Here is a 21,749-nt window from a genome sequence, read left to right on the forward strand (position 1 = left end):
CAATACAAGATCATACAGGTTCAAAGTACAGTAGCTGCTATAGTGATATACGCGTGAAAAAAAAAGAAAAAAACACAGAAGAATATTGACTGCGAGATCTACATCCAGACCATGCGACTCATCCTAAGACTGCTTGGGAATCGTCTGTGCTATATCGATCTGACATCTCCAGCGACAGAGGCTTATATCCCCGGCGCTGCCACCTGCGATTCACAATCCATCTCCAGAGCAGAAAGACACACCAGCTCAGACAACCGCCGACCAGGACCAGCGTCGTCTCCACTTCACTCGACATGGGGTCGAGATATCGGCTCGCGAACCGCTCGCCCCAACCTTGGTATTGCTGCCCCATCACCTGGGAGACTCCGAGGACCTGACCCTGCGCGTCTAGGGCGGCCACTCGGAAATAGACCGCCGTCCCTGCTTCGCCAGAGAGAGGGATCTCGGTCTCGAACCCGTCGCGAGGGACAGTCTGCTCGGGAGTGAAGGCCATCTGCGGGCCCATGTTGCGACCGTCCCAGCGTTGGGCCTGCCACCTTGCCACCTCTGTAGCTCCATTCCAGCTCACGTATACTGAAGACCCGCGGACGACCGCGTCAGGTCGGGTTCTGGGTCGGCCAACCCAGCGGCCCCTGGTGGTCCGATAGGACATCACCCGGCCCAGCTGGAACCAGTTACCCGCCCCGAAATGGGTGTCGCACAGCACTTCTCCGTCGGGCGCGAACTCCGTGAACGCGGCGCAGTGGCCCCAGCCGATGAAGACGTTGCCTGTGTCCGGTAGCAACTGCATGCTTCCTTGCGAGAGCGCGCCGGTGGCCTGTTCTGTGGGGGTCTGGTAGGTCGCCTTGACAGTCGCGATGCGGTTGGGCACGTCCAGCTCCAAGACTAGCCCACGGCTGGCGGTGGGCTCGTCGAAGAACCACTTGGCGCCGTTATCGAGCAGGGTGATCGTCTGGCTATCCTGCCACCGCGCATGGTGCTGCCAGGCGAAGTCGGTGGCGGAGCCGTTGGAGGCATCCGCAAACTCGTTCAGCGCTCCGCCAAGCGTCCAGAGCACCGCACCTGTGCGGCCGTCGACGCTGGTGATCGAGTGCGTGTGTCGGGCAGAAACCAGGTAGTTGCCGGCCTCGTCCTTGTCGACGCTGTTCATGTGGAAGACGTCGTAGGGATGCGCGGGGCTCCACCCATTGCCCAGTAATGCCTCGTAGGAGCTGGTTAGGGGCACATGCTCTGACATGCGCCATTCGAAGATTAACTCTCCGGTGGCGATGTCGATCTCCTGAAAGAGACAGTCGTGTATATACCCTTGCTGTGGCCCGTCCAGATCGCTCAAGTCTGCCGGTTGGGTGGTGTAGACAATGACGAGGGCGGTGTTGTTGGGTGTGATGCGGAATTCGTGCATGTCTCCCTCCGCCATGCCCACGGCTCGGACTTCGATACGGGGAGTATAGGTCGAATCCATCTAACCAGCGGATCTGTCAGATATGTGTCCATTAACGCAGCATGCGAAGGGTCAATATACCATGATCCAGGAGCCGCGCCCATGGCCATTCTCTCCGACCCCATGCCAGTAGGTCAAGAAGGTCTCTCCGCGGTACTCTTGCACTTGAAAATTGTCCAGCCGCTCGGAGGTGGGTGGCAACTTCCACACCAGTTCCCCTTGGGCATTGAAGATCATGGGTCCTGGCTGCTCGACCGCGTCGCCGCGAGCCGAGAGGAAGATCAGATCGTTGCTGCATCGCGGGTCCCACGCTACCTGTTCCAGCTTCGGGGACACGAGATCAGTCGAAACATATTTGTGAACGGGGTACAAGCCTAGTACCCCTGAGTCGAACAATGAGACGCCGATACGTAGGCGTAAGCGCTGTAGACTAGGGATGCCTAGAAAGATGATGGCTGCAAGCAATGTGCTCAACACAAAGAAACCAGTCATGAGCCCAGTCCAAGAGCGGCGAGAATGTGGACGCAGCATATCATGAGGATAATCGCAGATTGAACTGAGGAGCAAGCAGACATCAGCGTGGCTAGCACTTGAAGTTGAATGGATGTATATATTTCCATCTTATCACTCCATCACATCTCCTTTGTTACTGAAGGGAGGTGGGGTGTCTCTATAATTAAAGCATGACGCAATCAACGCACTGCCAAGCTAAAGTGGGAGAGTTCGCTTGTCTGTATGGAAGAAAAAGAGACCAAGTGTTGTTCCAGACATGAAGGTTAATGTGTTATCCGCAAGCAGGTTCCTGAAGGGGATGATGAGCTTGAGCGGCTGGGCCAAGCTTTGCAGCTCCACTTTTGATTGCGCAAGCCAAAAGCATCATCATCAACGCCATCGGTTTCTCTTATCCGCCGCTTCAACAACCGACAGGGGATGAGTTACTGGTCTCAAAGAATAAGATTGCTTGATGCACTGATATATCCCTCTTTCTGTCAGAATATCCTTCATGTCCCCGGATAATTGTAGCCGGAGATAGCTATCAACCCTGACATCTCCCTAGTATTTATCCGCCTCGACACCCCATAACCCACTCACGACACCAACCATCTCACGAAGAGCATTGGAAAGTGGGTCATCTGAGATATGATCACTCAAACTATGGATACTGAAACGTACGTCTTCTGTCTGCTGCGCCACTGTCCGAGTGCACAGGTCATAATTTCTGCGATTTCACCCCGACGCTCTCCCTAAAGTGCGTATCGCGTCAACCTTGTTGAAACAGTCCCGCTACAGTATCTGTCACATCATATTTGCGTTCTTAAATTCGAGAAGGTATCTTCAATATGCGTCCATCTTCCGCCTCGAGGCTACGACCAGACATCCCGCAGAGCTCAACCTAGGAGGAATAGTGTCTCATACATCGTTCCCTACAATTCCTCGAAGCAGAACAGGAAGCTTCCACTTCCTGCTTCAGACTTGTCTGGCTCAGAAGGGAGTTAGTACGTTAGAGTGACCACACCTTAGGCGAACGCCAACTTTCCCTAGACTCCGACTCCCTACATCTCCTAAGGAAAACCCCGCCTCTTGCCAATATTTACTCAGGCAGGATGTCAGCATTTCCGAGCAATCCGGCCACTTGGACCAACGCCTTTAGCATGCTGCTTTACATGCTGATATCTCAGATCATTCGACTATCAAGAACCACCAAGGAAGGAATGAAGAAACCGTTCCATATTGCCCACCCCTGAGTCATTGAATTGCTTATAGGTTATGAGCCCGGAGCTTGTAGCCTCTTAGGGCTCTGGGACAATCCCTTTTGTATATTCCTCCATTACAAGGAGTCAGATTTAATGCTTTTTATAATTAACCAGTCCTTTCGTTGATAACCACTACCGCCGAGGTATCTGATATTGCCAAGCCGATGTGTCTCCAAAAGATCTACGCATTTCTCTATCAACAAGACTTGAACATCTATACGTTCTATTACTCACAAGATATGTGTATCTGTCATTTTTCTTATTAACGCAAGCCTGACAGAGGCCAAATCTACGCGCCCTTTACACTAAAATCTCTTTATCTGTTGATTCAGATGACCCCTACCGAGGCTTACCTTTGTAAAGTGCTACCAAAAGTTTGCCATACGACTCTGTATAAGAAGGCTGTTGTCGTCGCGAGACTGCTGCCCAGGGCCTTCCGGTTAGACCCACTAAGAGAGTGAGAACCCCCAAGGCATTGGGAATGAGAATCGTTCCATATTGCACACCCTTCAGTCATGCAGTTGCTTATACAGGACCTCTTCATTGGGTTTGACCGGGAACTCGAAAACAGTATACGCATATCTCTACTCGAAGTTCTCTACGAATTCATATACTAGCTCTTAAACGGCTCCGTAGCATAGTATATCAGAGAATATGGCCTAAAAAAGCTTTCTTTATTGGGCCATGTTCTCGAACAGATTTGTTCAAGGTATCAAGGCGGTGATGGATGCAGATAGCGTGGATCTTGTTGGGGAGTGTAGGAAACAAGCTGGTGTGTATTGATTTGGGTTCTTGCGATTGGTTGGTTGGTTAGCTGTTACCCTCAAGTAAATATATTGTGATCTCTATTTGATACAACGGGGTGAAATACAAGATAAAACCACACAGGCCCAAGTATAGTAGCTGCCGTAGTAATATACAGGAAAAAGAATGTCAAGAAGCGAAAGTCCCGTGTCCTTCAAGGACCCAGACCACCAAGGTATAAACAATACCTAGCATAAAGCATCGCACAGTGTCACTGCACCACCAGAAACCCATCAGATAGCGATGAACCATCCCATACTACCACTCAGGCATTGTCGCCAACCAAGCCTCCATAAACTCAATCCGCGAGTCGTCAGCAGAAAGAGGGCCCGATCCCCAGGAGTTGCCCAGCCACATCGTCTGTTGCTTGTCCTTAGTGCTGGGGGCGAACTCGGGCAGTCCATCCCCGTTGGGATTGCCGGTCCGAATGAAGTTCGCCCAGTAGTTGGACATGCGCTCCTCGACAATGTAATCGTAAGGGTACCAGGTCACGTTGGAGTAGTCCGAGTAGGGGATGTTGTTGAAGCTGTACCAGAGCTCCGAGCCGTGGTACGCACCCTCGTCGCGGTTCTCAGCAGGGCTGCGGGTGAAGTAGTAGGTGTAGACGGGGCTTCTGGCACCACCGGCGGCCCAGTCCACTGACCACTGCCAGGTGCCGACACGGCTCAGGTCGCGGTAGAACTCGTTCGAGTTGTTGTTCGCCTGGGCGAGGCTCTGACCGGGGTAGAGGTCAAAAAATTGGCTGGCGTTGTTCCCGAACAACTCGGTGTAGAGCTCCTTGTAGCTGGCGACGGTCAAGCCTGGGTCAGGGCTGGCGCCCGATTCATCCTTGTTGTTTCCAGTGAGGATGGGCACGTCTAGGTGCGCGTCAAGAGACAGCGACTCGCCGTAGCCGTAAGGGAGGACGTAGCCATCGATGTTTGGGCGCCACATGGGCGGTTCCATGAAGAAGCTGGACAGGTTCTGGAACTGGGTGCCTTCGAAGATGGTGTCGCTGAGCGAGTCGTATCCAATCAACGTTTCTGTAGAAACCTTACGGGCCGCAGCAAGGCTGGTAACATTCAACTCCTTCAGGAGCTCAACGCCCTGGGCTTCAGCAGCAGCTTTGGTACGGTAGCTGGTTGCTGCACTACCCGTCATAGGGTCGTGAGGGCCACGCGCACCACTTTCGGCGATGACACCCGCCACCAGGCCCTTGTTCAGAGGACTCCACATGGAGTCGAGGGCGCTGGCAGAGCCGGCCGACTGTCCGCCCACAGTGATCTGACTGGCATTTCCACCGAAGTTGGCGATGTTCTCGTGGACCCAACGCAGCGCAGCCTGCTGATCAAGGATGCCGTAATTGCCGGAGCTGTTGTGGCCGGACTCAGCGGAAAGCTCGGGGTGGGCAAGGTAACCGAATGCACCCAGACGGTAGTTGATGGTCACGACAATGATGTCTTTGGCTGCGAGACCGGTGCCATCGTAGGTCAGCACATCTCCCGAGCCTCCTTCGAACCGACCACCATAGATCCAGAAGTACACGGGTAGATTCTTAGATGTAATGTCCGAAGTGTCGTTGTAGTTGGGCGTCCAGATGTTCAGGTATAAACAGTCCTCGCTCGTAGTAGTCTTGCCACTGCTGAAGATACCCGCACTGCTGATAGTCTGGGCACACTGAGGACCAAACTCAGTCGCATTGAGAACACCACTCCACGATGTGGCAGGTTGAGGAGCCTTCCAGCGATTGTCTCCTGTAGGGGGAGCAGCAAAAGGAATTCCTTTATAGACAACAGCCACATCACCGCCACGAAAAGGTGAGTGTTGACCCTGCACATCACCCAGGGTGGTATTGATGATTGGCAATTGCGAGGTGGAAGATCGTGCCAAAGGACTAGCGAACGCTGCCAGTGGTGCAACGGCTGTCAGGCCGGCCAGGGTGGAGATGACGTGCATGAGGAAAGGTTGTTCGCCCACGTTTCAACACTGGGAAGAGGATGAATGAGGACGAGATTGGCTGTTGAACGAGAGGATGTCTGGATACAACCCTCCTTATATACCATCAAGCTTGGGTCGCAAGCAAGCTTGTCCCGCGGATTTGTCTCGCAACTCGGCAGTGAGGATCGTCCGTCGTCGTCATCGCTTCGAGTAGTTAGTGTAACCATTGGGAATGCCTTCGTACGGCTGTACTAAAGATTTCTCATGAAGATAACTGCATAATGTGGGTCGGAACCACCGGGAGGATCCGCAGGCCGCAGACAAGAATTAATCTTATCCTTCATGTGTGCTTACGCATGCTGCTTGCAGAATCGCCCACCGTCTGGACTCGATCCAGAAGGTCTGCAGAAGCAGGAACCCGCCTACAGTCGGGTCGGCTTTAGTTGCAGATCACAGGCTCGGCTGTTGCGATATGGCCGAGATCTCGGGCCCGATCCCGAGCGTCAACGTCTGATCCTTCTCCTTCTCAATCACAGCGCATGCTCCGAGCGCACGTGTCCTCGGAGATCGAGATTTGGCGGCCGTAATTGCTCGATATGTAATGGTCGGTGCTCGGGAGTTCGGATCTCCGAGACTCGGCTTCAATATCAGTGTAACTATATTAACTGAATCTCATATTACTCTGCCTGTCGGATTCAAGATGTTTCATAGTCGTCTAGTTGGTATAATGCGAGAACAAAACGGGATGATTATATACAGGGATCTAGCTTGTCGATGTGGTGAAGGAAAGTGTGCCGAAATCGTACTTCATTGAACGCCAACAGGTCGTGCTCCCGAGAGATTGACCACTCTTCCTCCGCCAGCCGTAGGAATCGCTGCCGCGGCTGGAGGCTGAACCCAGCCTGGAACGTTGTCATCTTCACTTTCTCGGGCGTAAATTGTCTGCCACACGTTGGGAAACCCGGTAGGCACGGCTCCACGAAGGCGTGCGCCCGGGATGGCTAAACGGGGATTCTTGTGGGTCAGGTAACCGCGCATCAGGCCTTGGGTTAGGAGGGAAGCTAGAATTGACTCAATCTCCCGCATCATCAAAGTAGGTTTCCCCTCTTCGGGCTCAAGGTCAGGGCGGCTGGCGTAGGGGTCAAGCTCAAATTGCTTGTAATCTGCCGATGGCTGGCCATCAACCAGGTTCCCGGCTGGATTGGCTTGCCATTGCCCTTGAGCATCGAAGTATCCATCAGGTGCCAGGTAATCAGCATATTTGGCTATCAGGCTGGGTCCAGGTATGGCTTCTTGCGCATCAAGTTCGTTCACACCTTCAAAGTCCCAGTCTAGTGGTTTGTATACTACCTGGGAACCAACACGGTTGTTTCCAGCCTGTGCATCGAGCTCGGGTCGAGAGGCGAAGAAACCATAAGCCTGTTGCGCTGGGACCGTATGCTGAGATTGGATCCACTGAATAGCAACCTCAAGTTTGCTAAGGTATAAGAATGGGGGCGGTCCACGACTCTGGCCTTGAGGGTCACCGTGAAAACCACCATGAATGAAAACCTTACGAGAAAGAGACCTCCACACAAGGATCTCACATCTGTTACGCAACGGAAGAAGAATCCCCTTACGCGCAAACCATTCTGTCTCGGGGGAACCAACAGCCAGGTGTTCCCGGAAGGCGATATAGTCGCCACGAGCGATCAAGCGGCAGATCGGAATGAATTTTTCTGCCAGTCCCTCGGCTTCCGGACGTTGCAGCAGTTGGAGGGTGGGGAATCGGCCCAAGATGATATTGCATGGGATCAGGTACGTGAGGATGGCTCGCTTCTGGTTTAGCGCTTGATGGTGGCATTGGTCGTACGAGGCCTGTAGGGCAATCTGTGCAGGATAGAAGAGGTTGTTGGCGAATAGGTAGCGCCCGAGGTAGTATAGGTATGTCACCCTCTGGGAGGCCGGGAAGTACTTGAGGGGCGGGGATTGTGCGCTGATACTCGCGAACATTTGCTCCGCATTTCGAAGTTTGCCGCACTATTGTATAGTCATGGTTAGAGCACGAAATGCCAATTTCACGGCCTGATGTTACCTGGAAGAGTAGCTTCAGGCAGAGGTTGGCCATCAAGTAGATACCAATGCGCTTGCCTTCGGGCTTTCCATGGATCCCTGGCGTACCACTTCGGTCTGTGAGGCACTTGATGAAGGCCTCCCGAACCACGTTTGCCGATTTCTCCACCAGTGTCACCTTCTCCACAGTCTCATCCTGGTTTGAACGGCCGTCGAGTCGGAGTAGGTGTGCAATCAGTTCGGGACGACGGTCGAGGCCCATGGCCAGCTTCGCGAGGACTTTTGAGAGGTACAGAACGGTCGGTAAGACAATAACACCCATTTGACTATCACCCAATGCAAGAACACATTGGCTGTATGCAGTAAGGTCAGTGTCTGCGAATGTGATCCGGAGAAAAATGCAATGCATACTTGACGAGTCCCTTGAGAAGATCGTATGTCTCGAGCAAGTTATCGACATTCACATCACGTAGAAAAGTGCAGTAAAGCTTCATGAAAGTCGCAAAAGCGGTCCAGGAGCTACCCTTGGACTTTGGAACCAATCCTTCACATCGTCGCAATAGATCTGTTTCCCGCGGACCAGAAGGATGGTGTTGCCGTAGCTCGTTGGTCATCTGCCGATAGACATCGGGGAGGGGAGGTTCAATCTGTAGAAAGTCCTGTAGCTTGGCTCCATCGCGGGATTTGACGATATCTGCGACGCTCGCTAAGAAGCGATCCAGGGTTGGTGTGGCCATTTTGTCCGTCGTGGAAGGAATGGGAAGCGAGGCAGGCCGAAGATCACGGATTCGCTATCGACGCGATGGTCATGAATGTCGTGCGGGAGGTGTTTTGGAAGGCAACTCAACGAATGTCACACATGATGCGACGGCGAAGAGAATGAACGAGACCCTGAACTAGGGTCTGGAAGGTAGAGGCCGGGGACGCAGCTTGGATGAATTGGAGCAACAACGGAGGTCTGGACGGCGGCAGAATGTTGGATGGGATGGATAAGCTCCCACCGCCGCAGCTTCACACTAGCCTCAATCGGGAAATCTGTGCTGAAGCCGCGGGCCCAGCTTGGCGGCCATCTTCAGTCGGGGTCAACTTCCCTTATATACTCTACCCATCTCACACTACAGCAAAGACTTGCGGATAGCTGCTTGTTACTTTATCGCGGACACTTGAGTACTGCTACCGAGAGCCTTGGGACAAGACATTCCACGAACGATCATCCAATACTTGGGACATTCACAATTTACTATTATTATAGCCGCAGCTATTAAACCTATAGTAAAGTCGGTTTTATTAGAGTTGTAGAATGCGAAAAATATGATATAGGTGTTCCTTTGCATGCGCTATCCTCCCGCTTACCAATTACATTACACAGTTCAAGGGCAGTGATGGATTAGGAGATTAACATCGTCCTCGAGGTGCGGCTGATGCTAAGCAGGATTGGGGCTATATCCATGATACTACATAGGGTCATTGGATATCGGGTAATCTCCGCTGCTACTTCGACTATGAACTCCAATGTCTGACAGGCGCTGGATAATCTCGCGCAAGCGTTTTTCGAAATTGGTAAAGTCTATTCGCCCTCCCCCACATCTATTTTTCAACTCTCGAGCCCAAGAGTGCCCGCTGGGATTAACAACAACCGATTTTCCTTGATGGTGAGAAACAACACCTTTGATTCTGTCGTCGGCCTACTCCCCCTTTCCCTTATCGGCCCACAATTCCCCACCTGTGCTTTCATTTTTGGTATGCTGTTTGACAAGTTGCAAAGACCTCCATCTTTGATGTTGCAGAGACGGCAGTTCCGCTGGCCCAAACGCCGCACTGCCGCCTTTGGAATTTTGGCTCTGCTAGTGGTCTCCAGTCTCTCGTGGTACCTTGGTCGTGGTAATTCTCCACGTTCCAGTCGGCTTTTCCTGCCCGTGATATTGTGCTGACTACCAATCCATGACAGATGGTATCAACCCCGTGCATGAGCAAATAGCCAGATACACAGACACTTACAACAATGCAACGAATGAGATCGGCTTGGTATTAGCAGCGAGGAAGCACGAAGATCTAAACTGGGTGCTGGAATACAGTAGGGATCAGTATGGCACTTTTAAGGTCCCAACTGCCACTTGTTCTTGTGTTGGCTGACGATGTTCGCGGCAGCGGGACAATTCCATTTGTCTACACCACCGATGCCAAGCCGGCGCCTCATCTTTTGACTCCGCGTACGATTCGTGGCCGCGAGGCCACCGCCTACCTCTCCTTTGTCATCGACTATTACGACAGACTGCCAAGTTACACCTTCTTCGTACATTCCGATCATGACCAGTGGCATAATGACCTATTTGGCCCCCATACCGGGCCAATTCTGCGCAATCTCCGCTTAGAGGCTGTCGATGCGCGAGGTTATCTCAACCTCCGATGTGAGCATGATCCCGGCTGTCCAACAAGTGTTCAGCCGTGGAGCCCGTCAAACCTCGATAGAAAAAACCATGATATCCGCGCCTATTTTGCCGAGGTGTACCAAGTACTGCTTGATGTTCCTGCCGACCAAGTTCCAGAGCAGATTGGAAATGTCTGTTGTGCTCAATTTGCTGTTAGTCGGGCGCGAATTCTTCAACGGCCCCGATCCGACTACGAGCGCATGTTACGCTGGGCGGATGAAACAAAGCTGACAGACAGTTTTGGAGTTGGATGGGTCTTCGAAAAGATTTGGCACATCATCTTCGGGATGGAGGCTATATAGTGAGTGATGCACGCATATTAGGATCAATTCCTGGTGAAACAGAGGAATATGTCTGGCTAAGCTGATATCTAGTTGCCCTCGATATGAACAATGTCGGTGCGACGCGTATGGCTGGTGTGGACCTTTGATCTCGGGTGAGACTCTAACAGCAGTGCGAGCAAATCAGACGTTATGATGGAGCCGATGATTCCATTCGAAATACAGAGTGTACTGTCTTGATTGGGGTAATGTACAGAACCATCAAAAACACTCCATTTTGAAGCCGAAAAGAATCGCAGTGTGCAATGCAAATTTATCCAACAATGGTGGTGTGCGCTGGATCTTCATCAATTTCAGCACTATCTCATCCTTGAGGTGTGGGAAAGAACATTCTGCTCAGTCTATATATCAATGGATCTGTATATATCTTCAATTGTAAATAATAAATGGTTATATAGATTAGATAAATACACAACTCCAAGCTATTTCCAAAGCGATTATTCTATATCCGAAGGGGCTGGGTCTGCTGAGATAATCTCGGCCCTAGATAGAAACATACAATCAGCAATTTATGTACGCCATAACCCGTCAGTATCCTTGCAGTCGGAGCTTTTGTTGCAGACACCTGCATTCGTAGCGTTCTGTGAGTATAGTCGTTCTCAAGTCACTTTGGTTGAGACCTGCACCATTGAGATGATCATCATTGGGAGGAAATTAAGGTGATCTCCGGACGGACCGTTCAGATCGGGGTTACACAACCACGTGGAAGCCGTATGGTGTCACAACATACCAAGCGAAAAGAGTCAAATTTCACACAGTCAATTCCACGAGACGCTCAAAGGACTCCTGGTCCTGGCGTCCGACGATCTGATTCGGAGTGGTTAGTCCCACCAGCCGGAGGACCCCGGGATCTCACACGCAAACATGAATGAAGGGACAGATAACCGAAGAGGAACAAGGTCAGCTCTCTCTGATGGGCCTGCGGGAATTATGCAATCGCAGTCATTACCTGATAGTGCATGGCTCTTTCATCCGGAGAAGAACTCAGTGGGCAGTGTGTGGGTGGTTCAAGGTTCCCGCATTCACATGCTTCGCACAATGGCCGATCCACAACTACGTCATGCTTTGAACATGGCTCATTCAAGCCCCCATCATCATCATCATCATCGTTTTCCCTTCCGAGTCCGAGTCCCATTGAAAAGGTTCCTGCTTCCCCAGTCGTTCTCTCTCGTCCCAGATCAATTACAGTCAAGAAATCTATTTGAGTCTTACGAGGCATCCAACCTCCCTCTCTCCCATTGCCTACGAACAACTGCCTACCATGGCGGAAAAAGATCGATCAGGACTTTCCATATCGGCCTTCCTAAAGCACCCATTCCTACAGACATGGACTGTCTTCTACATGCTTTTTCAGCACTTGATCACTTGGATCTTTGCCCCGAATCCTCCCAAGCCGACGGCTGACACAGATGGCCTCCCGAAGAAGAGAATTGCCGTGATTGGCGCTGGTCTGACCGGAGTTTCAGCGGCAGCACACTGCGTCGGTCATGGGTTCGATGTCGAGATCTTCGAAGCCAGATCCAAGGACAAGGGTCTTGGAGGTATCTGGAGTGTAAGATCCCTCGCACTCCCGCGCAATGGAACGTGCTAACCCGACCCCCCAGCGTGTCAACTCGACATCCTCTCTGCAAATCCACAGCCTGATGTATCGGTTCCACCCGTCAGTGAAGTACGACGCCGCCTACCCCACACAAGCCGAGATCAAAGAACAGATCGCAAGCCTATGGAAGCGCTACGACCTGCAGAAGCACACAACCTTCAACACCCCGATCACCTCGGTCAAGCAGACCAAGAACGGCAGGTGGATCATCAACAACGACGAGTCCAAGTATGGTCGCTTCGACGGGATCATTGCCTCCGTCGGCGTGTGCGGGGACCCGAAGATGCCCCCGCTCCCGGACCAGGAGAAGTTCAAGGGCCAGATCTACCACTCCTCCGAGCTGGACGGCAAGTCCGTGGAAGGCAAGAAGGTGCTCATCATCGGCGGCGGCGCCAGTGCCATCGAAGCGCTGGAGTTCGCCGTCAAGAACCACGCCGCCGAGATTGACGTCCTCTCCCGCTCCGACAAATGGATCATCCCGCGCAACGTGTTCGTGCAGTCGCTGCTGGCGATGAACATCCTCGGCCAGGAGACTTCCCTCTCGTGGATCCCCGAATCGCTGCTCCGCAAGTTCTTCTATCGCGACCTGTCCGACATCGCCCCCTCGGGCGGACTGTTCACCGGCACCCCGATGGCCAACTCGGAGCTCTTCGAGCAGATCCGCCAGGGCAAGGCGCGCTGGCTGCGCGGCGACATCGTCTCGGCCGAGGCGGACGGGATCCGGTTCAACTTCCGCAGCCGCGGCGTGCCCAAGGGCGGGCCGGGCCACGAGGCCCTCGTGCCGGGCGACGTGGTGATCATGGCGACGGGCTTCAAGCGGCCCTCGCTCTCGTTCCTGCCGGACGACGCCTTCGAGGAGCCCTACTCGCCGCCCAGCTGGTACCTCCAGACCTTCCCGCCCAAGTACCCCAGCATCTGCGCCAACAACAGCACCTACGTCAACGCGATCGGCACCGTCGGCAACATGCACATCGGCATCTACACGCGGTTCCTGCTCATGTTCCTGACGGACCCGCTGTCGCGGCCGAGCGAGGGCCGCATGAAGACCTGGATCGACTTCACCCGGCTGATGAAGAAGATGTCGCCCGTCGGGGCGTTCGACTTCTTCACCTACACCGAGCTGATCTACTGGTTCGTGTTCTGCATCGTGGTGAACCCGTTCCGGTGGAAGTGGGCGCCGTTCGTCCTGTTTGGCATCGGATACATGCTTCCGTTGGAGGTGGTGAAGCAGGAGGAGGCGTTCCGAAAGGAGCTCAAGCGACAGCACTAAACGTGGTTGTTGGACGTAGAAAGACATTCTGATAAAGTTGGACATTGAAGTGATTGGAAGATAACATATTGAACATCTAATGACCTGATGATACTTTACGTTACTTGTTACAAATGAATTCCTTGATATATACATACCCGTTCGCACAATGTCCAGTCCCTCCTGCCCCCGGCCCTATCCAAAAGAAGCCGTGACAAAAATCCCTACCCCTTCAAATAATACTCCCCGCCCCACCAAGCCCTCCAAACCCCATACAACCCCCTCACCGGCCAAACCCTCCCCACCAGCCCCCTCCCCCACTTCACCCACCCAGCCCCCTCCCCATCTTGCGTCTGCCCCAACCTCACCCGCACCTTCTCCCACAAATCCGGCAAATACGCCGCCTGATACCTCTCGCGCAACCCGCGGTACCGTTCCCAATCATAGATCTCCCAGAACTCCGCCTCGGTGTAGTACGCGTGCGCATACAGCCACTTCTTGCCGCCGAGGGCGTGGACCTTCCGCTCGAGCCGGCGGTTGTGGTCGATGAAGGCGTCCCCGCGGTGCGGCGAGGGGGCCCACAGGCCGAAGTTGAGGAGGTATTTGGCGTCTTCGTCGGCGGTGGCGGTTGCCTCGTCCTTGTCCCTGTCCTGGTCCAGCGGAGTTTGCGCGGTAGTTTGGGTGTGTGTTTCATCCTGCGGAGTAGTTGGAGGAATAGTGGTAGGGGTAGGGGTGGCTTGGGTGTTGGGGCGGGGCCGGCGTCGCCCGGAGGTGGTCATGAGGCCGCCGCCTTCGTCGCGCACGCGCAGCGGACACAGCCAGATGGGGTAGTGGCCGAAGTTGGCGGGTGCGTCTAACCAGTCCAGGAAGGTGGTGGTGGCGGCGTACGGGACGGCGACGTCCTGGATCAGGTACTGCGCGGCGAGGCCGCTCTGGTGCAGGGCGTGGTACATGACGCGGGTGTGCATGAAGCTGTCGAGGAGGTAGCGGGTCAGGGGGGTGAAGGGGGTCAGGAAGTAGGAGTAGGCGTAGCGGCCGGTCCAGAAGGCGCCGCGGTCGTAGCGGAAGAGGTAGTCTTGGAGGGGGATGTGGTCTTTTGGAGGGGGAGGCGGGTTGGGTGATGGTGAGGCGGAGGAGCGACGAGGCGCGCGAGCGTGCGCGTGGAGGTAGAACCATGGGTCGTGGGGACGGGTGAATTGCTGGATGGGAGCTGGAGCTGTGGCCGTGGGTAAGGTGTCGGTCAGCTTGCCGGCGCAGATGACGATGTGGTCTTTGGCGTAGACGATCCCGTCGAGGTACTCGATCGTCGGGTCGGCGGTGCTGGCGCGGATGGTGTCCATGGCCTCGGACATGCTGGTGGTGGAGAGGTAGGTGAGCTCGACGAAGGGCAGCGCGCGCCGGCACTGGATCTCCAGCATCGTGACGACGCCCAGCGTGCCGAAGGCGGAGGCGGCGCCCCAGAAGAGATCGGCGGCCGGGCCGGTGGGTGACGCCGACCGGATCTCGCCGTTCGGGATCACGATCTCGATCTGCAGGACGGTGGCGTCGAAGAAGCCGTGGCGGAAGGAGCTGCTCTCGCCGGATGTGCCGGAGAAGCCGCCGCCCGCGGTGATGCCGGGGAACTCCATCACCACCAGCGGGACGAGGCCGTGCTCGAGGGTCGCGGCCACCAGGGCGTCCATGGGCACGTTGGGCTCGACGGTCACGGTCTGGGTGACTTCGTTGACGTGCAGCACATGGTTGAGGTCGGCGGTGCTGATGGTGTTGTGCGCGTGGTGCTGCGACTGGCGCGTGGAGTTGGTTGAGCCATGATAGATGCGGAAGGGCTGCTGACGGGCGTGGAACTGCTTGACTTGAGCGGCCAGCGCGTCTACGGCCGTCTTGTGAGCTTCCATTGAGGTTGTTGAAGATAGTCAAAAAAGAAAATGGAGGATAGCAGGTTATATGCGGAGAGTGCGGAGGCAGCGGAGGCAGCGGAGATAAGATGCAATTCATTCATGGTTGCCTGATCGACAATGATATCATCCACTCACCCACTGCTAATCCTTGGCTTCTACACCACTCAATTGACACCATCTGAATGATGAGCATGAGTATTGCTACCTAGTCTCTACTCCGGAGTACTGATGGAGCCATATCGCCATGTACCATGAGATTGATAACAATTTTGTTCCCTATGGACAATTGTATGAAGTGTGCTTTATGGAGGTCAGGCACCGGTTTATTCAGAGCCCGGAAGGTGTTCTCTTTCTGGAGAGTTCTCAGCTCGACTCGTAAATTCGAGCGCTGATCTCTGTCTCTGGCATTCTGAGTAAAAATCTGTTCTTGGGTGAACAACGACTCATCCACCGTGTGTGGATCAGCTAGAGCGCCTTCGAAGCTACTATCTTAGCCCTGGCGTCCTTTTTCAAGAAACGGAGTCTATAGTGTGCAGTCGCTGTCCGAAACTTCCCTCCTTTGCGCAAGGCTCCTTCAAGACTGTAGGAAAACAAAAAGTCCCGAGTCTCACATCAATGGTAACGATTCATCTCCAGGTCGTCAGGTCGCAGCTTCTTTTCACTGTACCAAACAACGGGTATGCTGTCCATCCACCGGAACTCCTTTCGGTTTCTGCTACAGCAATCAAGAGACAATGGATGCACAACAATGGATTTAAGATAAGTGCAATGTACAATAGCCACGGCGCTTTGGCTGGAGTAGAATGACTGTAGGTTGCTGTGATAATTGCTTAGATTGTTGACCCGCGTCCAACGGATAGAGTTTTGCAATTGTAATCCCCAGAATGTGGTAGATCCCCTGTGCAGGTCTTGGGGCTGCAGATTAGCAATATGATTGACATGAGCAGAGACTTGAAGAATGAAAGCGTTGAGTGTGCAAGCTTCAGGACAAGAATAAGCAATGCTGTAGTATCAAACAGCCGCTGTAAAAAATAATCGCATAGGGAAGCCGAGTAGGAACTCATTACCCCCAAGCACCGCCAGGTACTTAATACATGACCGAACACCAGGAACGATATGTATGCAGCTAAGTACCATCAGAAAAGAAGAGAAAATCATAGAAGAGGCAGTCTGGAAATTTCAAGTAAGAATATAAACCGTGGATTGTAGGGATTTTGTTTGCAGCTGCCTCGTTTGCTGGAGCCGGGCTTGTAAGAGCCCACGGTAAAATTATCAGGCTGTTAGTGATAGTAGCAGCAGCAATGTCAGTTCAGTATATTTCTGGGACGCTACCATACATTTGCGATTGGATTCCGATTTTCGTTGACACATATTGTTATTTCTTGGTAAGCTTATACAGCCCGAGCCGAGCCATGTGCCATCGAGCAGTATCTTCCTGGCTGACTCCCAGAGTGGCAATCTGACCCGCCCAAATCTGCGCGTCACGGAGTACAATAGAGGAACATTCAGACTTGGTCCAATTGACTGAATACCTTACACCCATTGATCGATCAGATGGGGAGTTTCCTCTGTGCAAACTTTCATTCTTGACAGTCCCCGCGGGGAGCTGACAGTCCCTGCGAACTCATCGACAACGAGTGCTGGATTGACTTGGGTCATCGCGCAGTGGTAGGTATCCGTATGTTCAGAGGAGAGTTCATCAATCCTATCATCAAGCAGAGAAATGAGACCAGCTAGAAAGGCAACGAAACACGTTTTGAAAAGCACAGGGACCAGGTCGCAAGTGATCTGGTGACAGCTAATCGTGTAGATACCTGCGCTTGATTGGAAGAAAAAACAAATCGAGTTTCGTGACAAATAATGGCATTTGACCACTGCCCACTATCACCATGCCTGGGTTTGTGCTCTTGTGCTTCCTGGGTCTATATCGCAGGCGTTTCTCGGAACTAAGGGCAGCAAATTCCGCTGAGCAGCTAGGTTTTCTGGAGCCCAAGATCCGAAGATTATGGCCCAGCATTTGCTGCCTGCTGTACCCTCATTTTGCGTCGTGTGAGTCGTGTGCAATCAAGTGTGGCTCAGTCTTTTCTCCCGCGCCTTCTATCCTCAGCGGTTCATCTATAGTCAGCATCGATCATCCTTTTTCTCTTTTTTGGACACTGATAAGATAGACTTGATTTCCTCGCTGGGTTGGTCGCACTTTCATATCATCCATGGAATGTCTGAAAGCCACCGGTAGTTTTCATGCAGATGCCTCAGGAAATCAAGGACGTATTCCTCAATGTGCACGGGGTTCCATTCTCTTTAGTTTGTAGGCTCATAGGGGCTCCCCGAAGATTTTCCGCACCACCTCGACATCATTAAGTGTTGACGAACTTTGCTGCCCCATCTCTCAGCCCTGAGAGAATAGCCACAGCCAAGACCTTGTCCTGTTCCTCGTGATCAAGGGTCTTCACACGCCACAACTAACTCGACTGTTTGCAATAGAGGTCAACATCTTCGCCTATGTTCCCGCTGAAGACGACGGCCCCACGCATAGGATCCATAGTTCAGCTGATGAAGGAGCACATGATAAGAGAGCAAGGCGTGTCTGAAAGCAAATGACAACGACAACGACGGTAAGAAGGAACCGTGGGACGATAACTAATTCGGAATGATAGGGAGCACTTTGAAAGAAATGACGCAAAGGAATGAGCGTCGATTGGCACACTTAGGGAGCCCGGCTCGTCCCACCCACATGAGGCTTCTACGCCGAGTAGGGAAGAATGATATGGATTCGATAACTACACCCCGTATAGGGTAACCGGAAGAATGAAAGACTGCTTGATATTGGGCCCAAATAAGAGGCTATTTATGTGTGAAAGGGAAGAGAGGGGAAGAAGGAGGGAAGGGAGGAATATGATGCCACCCGGCCTATTCCACCGCTTACCAAGTAAGGCAGGCACCATCCTCTCATTGCCTCCTGCCGCCTCAGTGTCAATAAAGCTCTGTACCCAGCAAAGTCGAATACTAATTGCGGCCTCAGCGGTCACATGCCAGGTCGGCTACGGCCGAGCCACAGTCGCAGTAGTCGATCGTCGGCCTTCACTCGATTCGCTTGCAAAGACGCGAGAGATGACCGTGCCAACATAAGACGCTCTATGATGTGATAACCACTGCATGTCGCTGGAATATAGGCTGGACTATGCTGCTACTGTCGCAGCTGGGGCGGTGGCATACATGGTGGTGGTGGTGCTAATGATGCTGTCTACCATCTCCAAGCTTATTATGACGCGGGGGAGACCCATTGGTTAGTACATGTCACGGTGTTCTCGGTAGAAGGACTATTTCCTCAACGTGTGAACTCCACGACCATTAAGAGGGCATTGATTGAGGTGCTTGCTGTCATGTTGCCGAAATTGATGCTGGAAATCTCAAGGCAATGGTATGAAGGTCGATCTAATTCCGTCCAACCACAGACAGTGGGTGTCCCTTGTTGCATTGACCTTCTATTAAGTCAGTTGTGTAATTGCTGATTCTAGGTCAAGTGGCGTCAGAAAAGAGATCCCAAGCATCTAGAAGGCTTTGACGTCTGCATGTTGCTTGCCCTAGGAATGATGCGCAATGATAGATGGATAACTTCCTCGGCCCAAGAACGAAGGTGACGGCTACCACGGCTGTTATTAGTAGGGGGTAGTTGGAGAATGGAGGAAACTCTAGGTTTTAGTCACTCCATAACATAGTCCCGTACTGACTTCAGGCCTCTCTCATACACACCGACTGTGAGGCGCGAGAGATACCCTGATGCATTTAGTTTGCCTGAAATAGTTCAAGAAGCGATAATAGCCTCGTCCTTGAGGACTTCGATGCTCACAACCACCGTGTCGACATCTTTCCAGCCCCAGAAACGCTTTCGAATCCTAATGGACACGGGCTGCTGAGGCTAGACTATTCAAACTTGTCTGGGCCATGGGATCTCCGCTTCCGGCAGTCTGTCACGCCAAGCTGCTCTGGCGCTGTTCAACTTTTTTTCTTTTTCACGGCCAAAGATGCTCGCTCTAAAGACAGGCCGCGTAGATTATAGAAATGTGGGTTCAATCCGGCCATGAGGTACACATGGCGGGAGATCAATGGGTAATCCATGCGATGGATTTGAGGTTATTTGTCCGCCCTTTTCAGGTCCTGAAGAAGCAGGCTTGCTGAGCCAACCATGAATATATCCAGTCCTCTCTCGCGGGATATAGATGGGTGAATTCCATATGCTCAAGATTGCGCATCATCCAAGGCATTGAGTCAGCACAGATATGCGACAGTTGTCGGACTAGTTTTGTGCTGGATCTGGTGCTCAGGTTGTATTCGTCTAGAACCAATGCCTTGGACAAGCGAAATTTTAACGTCCTGAAGGTCACTGGACTCGTCGTCTGCGACATCTGTTTCACACCTATTCGAGAAGGTCTAAGATGTGCGCGAAGTACGCCTCAGTGCCCAAATCGTTCCCTCCGAAGGACATTTCTACCCTTCGCTCCGGCATTCACACACAAGTTGATGAGAGCGTGAAAGACGAATGAATTTGGGCTCCAGCTATCTGAGGAACAGTATCTCACTGGGGGCCGGAGGCAGTGAGATGTCTGACCAATGGGAGGCCAGGCCCTCCACAACAGTGCTCCAGAATCGCCAGGGTCGATTACACCGTCCCCGATGCTCGAGTCAATAATGGCTTCATAAAGGGCAACCTGGTGTAGCTATCACTGTATCTGCAATAGAGCACGTAGACCGGCTTTCATTGAACCGAGTGATCGATGAGACCTTTGAGTGCTGCATGAGTGGATGAAGATGTTAGAATCGATCGACCTTGACAAGAGAAGCAAAGATAGCGAACGAGGAACTCGGTTCGTAGCAGTCCGATTAAAAGTGCTTTTATTAAATCGCTCGGGAGTAAAGCTGGTTACTTCCAAGGTAGCTGCGAGGCTTACCCGATCCCAGGCAACAGTTCCTATCGGGCAGTACCACGCATTCGATCCACTTTTCCCATTCCCAAGAAGCGCCGGGTACGTCGGTCGGTATCTCTATTGATGATCCTAAGGGCCTGTACTGATTTTGAAATCTTTGGACGTCTGCTCGAGCGAATCGCATTTCAGAGATGGACCAGGAGTCGCGGACGGGCAGTAGCAACCGAAGTTTCTCGATGAGCACCGAGAAGCGGTGTTTTGGGATGACAAACCTTTTCACACGATATTGCCAGTTCAGAAATAAACTTGCTTAGATAGTCGATCTCAGTGTAGAATAAGATGTATCGTTTGCAGGGCGCCTCCTATGACATTCCAGGAATATAGCGTTTGTTCAACCCCCCGGATGTCGGGTGGTAAGACTTGGATTGAAGAAAGGAACGAGGGCGGATCATTCTTCAAGTTTTTCTTTGCCATTTCGAAGATGCGGGAACTGAAGTGCTCAAAGTCTTGGGTGCCCGAGGAGTAGTGTCTGCTCAGGGGTAGGAGGAGACGCTGCGTCTCGGTCTCCCGTGCACAAGCAGTGCACTCGGCGTCGTCGTCGTCTAGGCGAGCCCGCTTCAACTGAGAGGAAGAGAAACAATGCCCAGCAACTGCAATGGCCAGAAAGTGGTGGCCATACTCTGAACGAATCTGTGTATGGAGTTCAAGCAAGCGCAGTGAAGTGATCTGGTAAGCACCATGACCTTTGCGTCTCTGCTTGATCTTCTCATGACCGAACTGCAAAGGTGAGCTAATGGTCAATGGATTTTGGCTCAATGAATTCCAGATAGCAAGGGTATCATATGTAGGCCTTGTCGCAGGCAGGTACGCAACAAGCTCGTATGCTTCATACACGAGAAAGATGCAGGAAGACAGGATTGAGACGAATGTGGCATATGTCAAGTATATGCCCAGGTCCATACTTCTCAGCTAGGAAACATCGCAGCGCCGTAAGAACCACATGATTCGTCTTTCTGGTTTGCCGTCAGCTTGCAGATAATGTCTGGTTGTTCTTCCCCGTCAAGTGTTTGCTGGCTTCATGAGGCGGTACCATACACATCCGATAGATTTATGGTCTCGATTAGACATGGTTTTGTAGAACATCGAGCAACTGCGTATATTCACTTTCCGGCGGCTAGATTCAAGCCGTCGATTGTGGTGTTGGCAGTGGTGGTGGCGGTGCTGCATATGCTGTTGTCCACAAAATAGGTAACGCCCTGTTAAGAGGCTCACAGTCGCTGAAGTGGTAAAATCTCCTAAATCAGCAACGAACTTCTCATTACTAGAGCCATGGAAAGCC

The 21,749-nt window shown here is 52.6% G+C and overlaps 7 protein-coding genes across 7 annotated transcripts; 2 read left to right on the plus strand and 5 right to left on the minus strand.

The window, feature by feature from the left end:
• Window positions 1-10: 10 nt before the first annotated feature.
• BO66DRAFT_407666 (arylsulfotransferase family protein) lies at window positions 11-1,933 on the minus strand (the record flags this gene model as incomplete). Its single annotated transcript, XM_025649071.1, has 3 exons — window positions 11-34; window positions 356-1,462; window positions 1,523-1,933. 3 exons carry the CDS (start codon window positions 1,931-1,933, stop codon window positions 11-13), a joined length of 1,542 nt encoding a protein of 513 aa, XP_025508743.1.
• A 2,324-nt stretch (window positions 1,934-4,257) lies between these two features.
• Window positions 4,258-5,934, minus strand: BO66DRAFT_364240 (carboxylesterase/lipase family protein; the record flags this gene model as incomplete). The annotated part of the gene is made up of 1 exon (XM_025645154.1): window positions 4,258-5,934. One exon carries the CDS (start codon window positions 5,932-5,934, stop codon window positions 4,258-4,260), a length of 1,677 nt encoding a protein of 558 aa, XP_025508744.1.
• Window positions 5,935-6,723: 789 nt separating this feature from the next.
• BO66DRAFT_339743 (uncharacterized protein) lies at window positions 6,724-9,014 on the minus strand (the record flags this gene model as incomplete). Its single annotated transcript, XM_025644382.1, has 3 exons — window positions 8,380-9,014; window positions 7,991-8,321; window positions 6,724-7,935 (listed from the first exon to the last, which is right to left on the minus strand). Exons 1-3 carry the CDS (start codon window positions 8,703-8,705, stop codon window positions 6,724-6,726), a joined length of 1,869 nt encoding a protein of 622 aa, XP_025508745.1. The 5' UTR covers window positions 8,706-9,014.
• A 732-nt stretch (window positions 9,015-9,746) lies between these two features.
• On the plus strand, window positions 9,747-10,874 carry BO66DRAFT_312125 (DUF3431 domain-containing protein; the record flags this gene model as incomplete). The annotated part of the gene is made up of 4 exons (XM_025643349.1): window positions 9,747-9,867; window positions 9,917-10,052; window positions 10,117-10,698; window positions 10,772-10,874. The coding sequence occupies 4 exons, from the start codon at window positions 9,747-9,749 to the stop codon at window positions 10,872-10,874; spliced, it is 942 nt and encodes a 313-aa protein (XP_025508746.1).
• A 744-nt stretch (window positions 10,875-11,618) lies between these two features.
• On the plus strand, window positions 11,619-13,742 carry BO66DRAFT_387740 (flavin-containing monooxygenase). Its single transcript, XM_025646374.1, has 2 exons — window positions 11,619-12,290; window positions 12,343-13,742. Exons 1-2 carry the CDS (start codon window positions 12,000-12,002, stop codon window positions 13,606-13,608), a joined length of 1,557 nt encoding a protein of 518 aa, XP_025508747.1. The 5' UTR covers window positions 11,619-11,999; the 3' UTR covers window positions 13,609-13,742.
• A 69-nt stretch (window positions 13,743-13,811) lies between these two features.
• On the minus strand, window positions 13,812-15,482 carry BO66DRAFT_364252 (FAD-binding oxidoreductase; the record flags this gene model as incomplete). Its single annotated transcript, XM_025645155.1, has 2 exons — window positions 13,812-14,282; window positions 14,391-15,482. 2 exons carry the CDS (start codon window positions 15,480-15,482, stop codon window positions 13,812-13,814), a joined length of 1,563 nt encoding a protein of 520 aa, XP_025508748.1.
• A 5,252-nt stretch (window positions 15,483-20,734) lies between these two features.
• Window positions 20,735-21,370, minus strand: BO66DRAFT_434034 (uncharacterized protein; the record flags this gene model as incomplete). The annotated part of the gene is made up of 1 exon (XM_025650744.1): window positions 20,735-21,370. One exon carries the CDS (start codon window positions 21,368-21,370, stop codon window positions 20,735-20,737), a length of 636 nt encoding a protein of 211 aa, XP_025508749.1.
• Window positions 21,371-21,749: the final 379 nt, after the last annotated feature.

Source organism: Aspergillus aculeatinus (assembly GCF_003184765.1).
Source record: "Aspergillus aculeatinus CBS 121060 unplaced genomic scaffold BO66scaffold_2, whole genome shotgun sequence".
Lineage (NCBI taxonomy): Eukaryota > Fungi > Ascomycota > Eurotiomycetes > Eurotiales > Aspergillaceae > Aspergillus > Aspergillus aculeatinus.